Here is a 6437-nt window from a genome sequence, read left to right as displayed (position 1 = left end):
AATTAGTTCTCCATAAAACTTTATATATATTTCATATTATTTTCATATATCTAATTCAAAATTCATGGTCTTCAATCTTCAAAATTAAGTTTAATGATTACCAGATAGGATTCGACATTAGTAGTAAATTTCCTAATTATTTGTAAACTATATTTTTATATATTACAGATTGTGTATTAGTAGTAATTAATATTAAATAAAATAGAATATCTAACAAGATACATAAATCTATCTTTTAAATACATCTATGGTTCAAAGCTCATTTAAATAATCCAATTCATTCAAGTAAAAACAACAACATTTTACAAAAATACTTTACACTAAAGTTAAGCAATACCTTCAAATCATAATTTGTTAAATGTGAAACTGAATTAAAAATATAAATAAACATAATCATGCGCGACGGCGCAGGTCATAATCTAGTTTTTATTATTAGAGACTTCCAAAATATATATAAGAATATTAGAGATTTCCTATTATGTAATGTACTAAATGAATGGTTGTTCAAAAGAAAATAAAAATATCTCGTTTTAATGGGTTAACGAACTTAAATCTAATAAAAATGATTAAATAGTAATATTGTAGCTCATATAAAATTGACCGTGTACATCAAGATCCTCGACTAACCAATTCTACGTGATCAAAACAAATTCAAGCTAATCAAATAGGATATATCGATGATTATGCCAAGAACAAAAGCATAGTTTAAAATCCAGTGAAGATTACAAGAACAACAAAAGAATCAGATAGTTTCCTTCTTTGACTCAGTTTCACTAGAAATGTGACAAAAACATTGAAAGACATTCTTACATATTTATTACTTTATAAATGTTTCATAAACCCTACAAAAGTATTTTTTTGATGAATCAAAAGAATCAAGAACTTGGTCCTGTGATTTGCGCAAACACTAGTCTTCTTGATCTATTAATAGTGTGGAAACAAAGGTAGAGATGTTCTTCAAGCTCTTGCAATTGCTCTAAGAATCTTTCTTCATGTCCACTAAACTCTCTCAAGGCTTCCTTTAACACTTCAATCTTCCCACTCTTAGCACACATGGCAGCTACCGTTTTTCTATGCTCTATCTCATCGCATAATCTCCCGGCAAGTCTACTCAACGTATCCAAATCATTTATCATTATGAACATTCCTTTAGCTGCTATATCCATTTGTGTCCCTAGCTTCTCTAGCGTTGGATCAGTCTTGCTCTTATTCTTCATGTTTCTTTTCGCTTTCTTCTTCTTTTTCCTCAAAAGACCTAACGAGCATAAACCGAGCATAGCAGGAGCTACTAAAACGCCGAGTATGCTGTGTAACGCTACGATCAGCAATGTAATAACAATAGCGCTATGAGATATCACTAGACTACAACCTCCAAGCTTCTTGCAAAACTTAAAGAACCTGTCTTTTCTCCTGATTCTTCTCCTTTTAGAAGTTAATCTAGCGAGCAACTCCGAGTTTGCATCATGAACTCTCCGGAACTGAGCTTGGTTGATGATACTATACAAAGGGTTTTTCAGCAAGGCGTATCTCGAGAGCTCTTGAAATATCAAAGCACGTTCAGGGGTTTTAGCACCATTATTACAAACCCTTTTACCAATCTTGATAACCCTTTTGATTTTTACGTGATTGATCTTGATTTGTTGGATGCTTTGAAGGAGAGACTCGCATACATCACAAGCATCGGAGCTAAAGTCAAAGAAGTTAGCTAGAAGATTGTGGAAACTCGAGTCTTGCATGAGAGCATCGAGAGTTTCTTGAGGAGGGTCGAGCAAGTAATCGGTGAAGTGTGAATGGAAGATGAGATCTGAGGATGGAGGAGAATGAGAAGAAGACGGAGGAGAAGAAGAGAGTTTGCTAGATAATGTTATGCCTAATTGATCTTCTGCTTTTGTCCGAATATCTAAGTAGGACTTTGTCCTAAAAGCTTCCTTGTACTCCTCGTTAACACTTAGCTTGGACGTCAAGCTACGACGATATTCCTTCTCAGAATTTTCTGCTCCATTGACAAAAAAAAACAGTTTAGATAACACAAAATATCTCTAAAAATGACGAGAACAAATCTAAACATTGCAGAAGTAAAAACATTTCAAGATTCTTTATAAAAAATTTCAAGAGCTTAAAAAAACAATTTCAAGAACTAGGTGTAAGAGAAAGAGAAACAAATCATTCAAGATTTTCAGAGAAAAAATTGAGAAAATAAAGAAAAAAAGTTTCACCTTGTCTTGCAGAGGAAGACTTTAATCTAGAACTAAGAAGATTCTTCATTTTCATCATCTTCTCTGGAGCTCAAAGGTATATGTGATTCAGGTGAATGATAGACAAAGCTTCTTGTTTCTTATATACATACGTCTTTGTTTTTTTTTTTGTATGGCGGTTTATAATTTATTTTTGTGATTATATATAAGCGTATATGTAGGAATGATTGGTTAGACAAAGATTAGAGAGAGAGATGAAACTAGGGAGAAGGAAGAGAAGATTGAGAAGCGACAGCTAGAGAGATGGTGTACGTTAGCACCGCTATATAGATTTTCCTTTTGGATCTTTGAACGATGTCTTAAGGCGCAAGTTAGATGGAACGACACGTTGCGCTTTTGACACGTGTTGTGCTCTTGGCGTGGAAGATGACTTGTTATTTTGGAGAAGAAGTTTCCTTTTACGGTGTTTAATGGATAAATAAGAAATTCGTCAGGGAGATTAATTTTAAAAGATCATAATTCGTTACGAGAAATTAGTATGGAGTTCCTCGTACGCTTTCCCAAAACGAGTGTTTGCCACGTAGAACTATTTCAAATATTATCTGATTTGGAAAATTGCTTTTTTCTAATTATTATTAATTTTATTGCTAATCTTTTGCAGATTTTTTTAAAGACATTTATCATCCAAAGTCTCAACGCTCAAGCAATACGAAGAGTGGCCCCTTAATTCTCATCTTTCAACATCATGTGATTGAGATGTTTGACGTTTTGGTAAGATATGAAAATATCTAATCATGGACTTGTTCTTTTGAACTAATTTGATGCAAATCATGCATGGACTTGTTTCAATTTGAGTTTATTATAATTCTTCACGAGGGTGTTATTTATATATAGGTCTAGTGTAGGTTAATTAATAATAAGTTGGGAGATTGAAAACCCTAAACCGAACTACACATTAGAGATTATAATAATATGGATTTTTTTTTTGGGTAAAATAAACCAAAATTATCCTAAGTTACACCAATAATAATATGGATTTGCTTTCGAGATTATCATATAAACAGAGTTTGTAGTTAATACGTTATAGTATGAAGAGTCATGCTATATAATATACATCTACATGATTACTCGAAGGATAGGAGATAATAATATTTGGACTTGTCATGGTACTACTGCTAGCTGTAGTAATATCAGATGATTTAATAATGTGCTAATATACGGATACTTGCTATTGTTCATAGATTGAAGTATATGTGGCTGTAGTAATATAAACTGATTTAATAATGGTTAAATATATCTCACCAAGTGTAGATACCATCTCCAATAAGTAGACCATATCATCAAATATAGACTGATAATCAGTGTATATAACACTTTTAAATTCTTTATAACCGAAAATGAATAGTATTGGATCGCAATCCATATTCCTAGCTAGTCATGTATTTTAATTTTTGCCGTTAATATCGTCTAACTACACAAGATGGTGGAACTAGACCTCCGATGAAAAATATATAGTTACATGCTCATACTTAGTTAGTTTAACTGAATATGTGAATAAGAAATGTTATCTAGACTTTGAATTCGAGTAAAGTTTTCAGAATAATTTGATGAAGTATGATTGAATACAACTTTCATTTCTTTGTTTGGTTAAATGTAGTTGGTTATTATTTTATACATTTACCGTATTTATAAATCAAACCTTGTTTGACATTACTTTAGCTTTTGAAGTTCCATAATGCAACAGTTATGATAAAAGAAATCTTTATATAAATTAGTTTAAAACATTAAGTTATCTATCCGATGTCGTCCAGCGGTTAGGATATCTGGCTTTCACCCAGGAGACCCGGGTTCGATTCCCGGCATCGGAGCTTTTTTTATTATTTTTTATGTAGAAATCTAGTTGGGCTTCCAGAGGTTCTCATGAGTTTTCCTTTTTTTTGGGCTGGCTTCCACTGTCTCCTCTTTTTCTTCCCTCTTAAATTGGATAACAGAAATCAAGATAATGGCATGACATATATTCATGATAAATACATACTTTCCCAAGGTAGCACCATTGCACTTAACTCCACTGGTTTCGCAGCTCGTTTGACAGCTGAAGATATACATTTTGGGAATGTTAGCAAGTCTCCTGTATACTTTGTAAAACACCAGTGGATTCAAATACAATAACACCTCATTACCTTGAACATATGTTAGCTCTGATCATATATAGAATTACTTAAGGTTTTGATTGAATAGTTGGTTTTCAGGAAATGTGACTATGGTACTCATCTAGATCAAGAGAAGGTGAACAGGAAGATTGTGTTATGCTATAACGTTGATGGATCATCTTATGCATCAAGCGCTAGGGACGAGGTGAGGTGAAGAGCAAGGGAGGTATCTGAAAGTAAATGAAAGTTTATCTTAAATTCAAACAAAAATGAATGGATGAACACTTCTAGTATTGTTTTCATCCGAGATTCTTAATAAATGCTGAAGGAACCTATGCATCGAGAAATAGTACTGCAATCGCTGGATTTATCAAACAAAAAATTGAAAACCATTTCAAAGACAAATAATATCGATCGGTAACTATCAGAAACAACAACCATTTCGTAATAACAATATGATTAATACAAATACAAAATGTTATATCCTCTCAGAATTAAAAAAAAAATGTCTCAAGTAAAAATCTACTTCTCAAAATAATAGAGGGATGTATTTTTTAACAAGTTTTTTGGTTAAGATTTCATATAATCTTTGCGATGGATGGAAACTATCCCAAAACAGATAAGCAGAAATATTTCTACACACAGTTGATGTCTCTTCGTTGCAAAGTGGACCAGTTTCCACTAGTCCGGTTCCACAACATCCTCTATTTATCACTTCAAACCCTACAAACATATTACACATACGCTATACATAAGATATGAAACGTATATAGTTGTTAAAAACAGTTTTTAAAATTACCGTAATCCGCAGGGTTTTCTAGAATCTGACTGAATGGAGAATAGATGTCCATGAAAACCAATTTAGAATCCGGTAGAGTTTTAGCCAAATGATCTAAAGCAATGGAGAGTTTGGTATTGAAAATCTGAACAGCATAGTTAACATCTTGAGCACATTTTCTATGAGGACCTCCTTTAAGAGTTCTTTGTGCTGGTATACATCCCAGTGGTGTCATTCCGGCCACTCCTATATGTCTTGCTCCATATCCATATAATTGCTGTTCAAAATGTTTCCAAGAGTAAATGTTCATGAATATAAATATCCTTTTTCATAAGCCAGTAAAACTATGAAAGAAACAAGCATACCATGGCGAAACTGGTGGCAGACTCAACCATATTAGAGGTAAAAGAGTAGATATCGTCTTTGACCCACTGAGCACCTGGACCATAATACGTAATGCCCATATCGTTGCTACCTGCGAACACAATGGCTAAGCCATTGGTTATTATCTGATCGCCCTTCTTTTGTCCTACTAACTTCTTCACTCTCGCTATGTAGTGTTGGAAATATGTCAATTGGTGCAACATTGGTATCACGTTCTGGTTTTGATTATTATATAATAAGATCAAATGGTTAGGATGATTAAGTTAAAAGAAAGTGGTGGTGAGAGGAGACTAATTCGAGTTTACCAAATATGTGGGTGTCATAGGAATGTAACCACTACCACCCGAAGCGAAGCATACACCGGTGAGTAAATCATCTGGTTGTAATTTTGGATCCATATATGCTGGTACGACCGATTTTATCCCCAAATACTCCGCTGCAAAATAAAGATGAAATCAAAATGTATTTTAAAAAAGAAAAAAATAATAGCACATTTTTTTTTTGCTAAACATAATAGCACATATTATTATATTCCAACTGATAAATATATAATAAAAAACAGTTCTAGTAGAAACAAATGAAAATGAGAGGATATAATTATATATATAATATAATAAGAGGATTATATTGTGTAAGTTATTATCCATAGAGATATAGCTCCTTTTTCTATATTATATATCAAATTTGACATAACTTATATAATCGATTAACCAATTAAAATCATATTCATTCAACGCATTTATTAAACAGAGATGTATGTTTTACGAATCCACCGATTATTTGTATGCATGCATTTTACGTATGCATTCCAATTCCATGTTTATTTTAACATGGAAATGCAAACACTTGTTTATACGCAAGTTCATACAAACAATCGGAGCTACAATTTACATAATCAACTTTTGCTTTTTTTTTTTTTTTTTTTTTTTT

General features: G+C 32.5%; 2 protein-coding genes and 1 non-coding gene across 3 annotated transcripts in view; 1 reads left to right on the top strand and 2 right to left on the bottom strand.

Moving 5' to 3' along the window:
* Positions 1–709: 709 nt before the first annotated feature.
* On the bottom strand, positions 710–2426 carry LOC106310772 (UPF0496 protein At1g20180-like). The gene is made up of 2 exons (XM_013747989.1): positions 2217–2426; positions 710–1993 (listed from the first exon to the last, which is right to left on the bottom strand). Exons 1-2 carry the CDS (start codon positions 2272–2274, stop codon positions 876–878), a joined length of 1176 nt encoding a protein of 391 aa, XP_013603443.1. The 5' UTR covers positions 2275–2426; the 3' UTR covers positions 710–875.
* Positions 2427–3991: 1565 nt separating this feature from the next.
* Positions 3992–4063, top strand: TRNAE-UUC. Its single transcript has one exon. It is a non-coding gene; the product is annotated as a tRNA-Glu (tRNA).
* A 704-nt stretch (positions 4064–4767) lies between these two features.
* Positions 4768–6437, bottom strand: part of LOC106310733 (GDSL esterase/lipase At1g20120-like) — a 2570-nt gene continuing 900 nt past the window's right edge. Inside the window, exons 2-5 of the mRNA XM_013747953.1 lie at positions 5813–5943; positions 5489–5722; positions 5145–5400; positions 4768–5068 (exon numbers count right to left, since the gene is read on the bottom strand). Coding sequence (XP_013603407.1) covers positions 4875–5068; positions 5145–5400; positions 5489–5722; positions 5813–5943 — 815 coding nt within the window. The 3' untranslated portion in view covers positions 4768–4874. The remainder of the gene's footprint in view (positions 5069–5144; positions 5401–5488; positions 5723–5812; positions 5944–6437) is intronic.

This window comes from Brassica oleracea, chromosome C8 (genome assembly GCF_000695525.1).
Source record: "Brassica oleracea var. oleracea cultivar TO1000 chromosome C8, BOL, whole genome shotgun sequence".
Taxonomy (NCBI): domain Eukaryota; kingdom Viridiplantae; phylum Streptophyta; class Magnoliopsida; order Brassicales; family Brassicaceae; genus Brassica; species Brassica oleracea.
This window is presented reverse-complemented; position numbering and strand designations above follow the sequence as displayed.

What these genes read in the sequence shown, in the direction of transcription:
- LOC106310772 (XM_013747989.1), bottom strand. Translation starts at nt 2,274, where the DNA reads ATGATGAAAATGAAGAATCTTCTTAGTTCTAGATTAAAGTCTTCCTCT. An exon ending in GTCTTCCTCTGCAAGACAAG is followed by an intron (nt 1,994 to 2,216) that starts GTGAAACTTTTT and finishes TCAATGGAGCAG; the next exon opens with AAAATTCTGAGAAGGAATAT.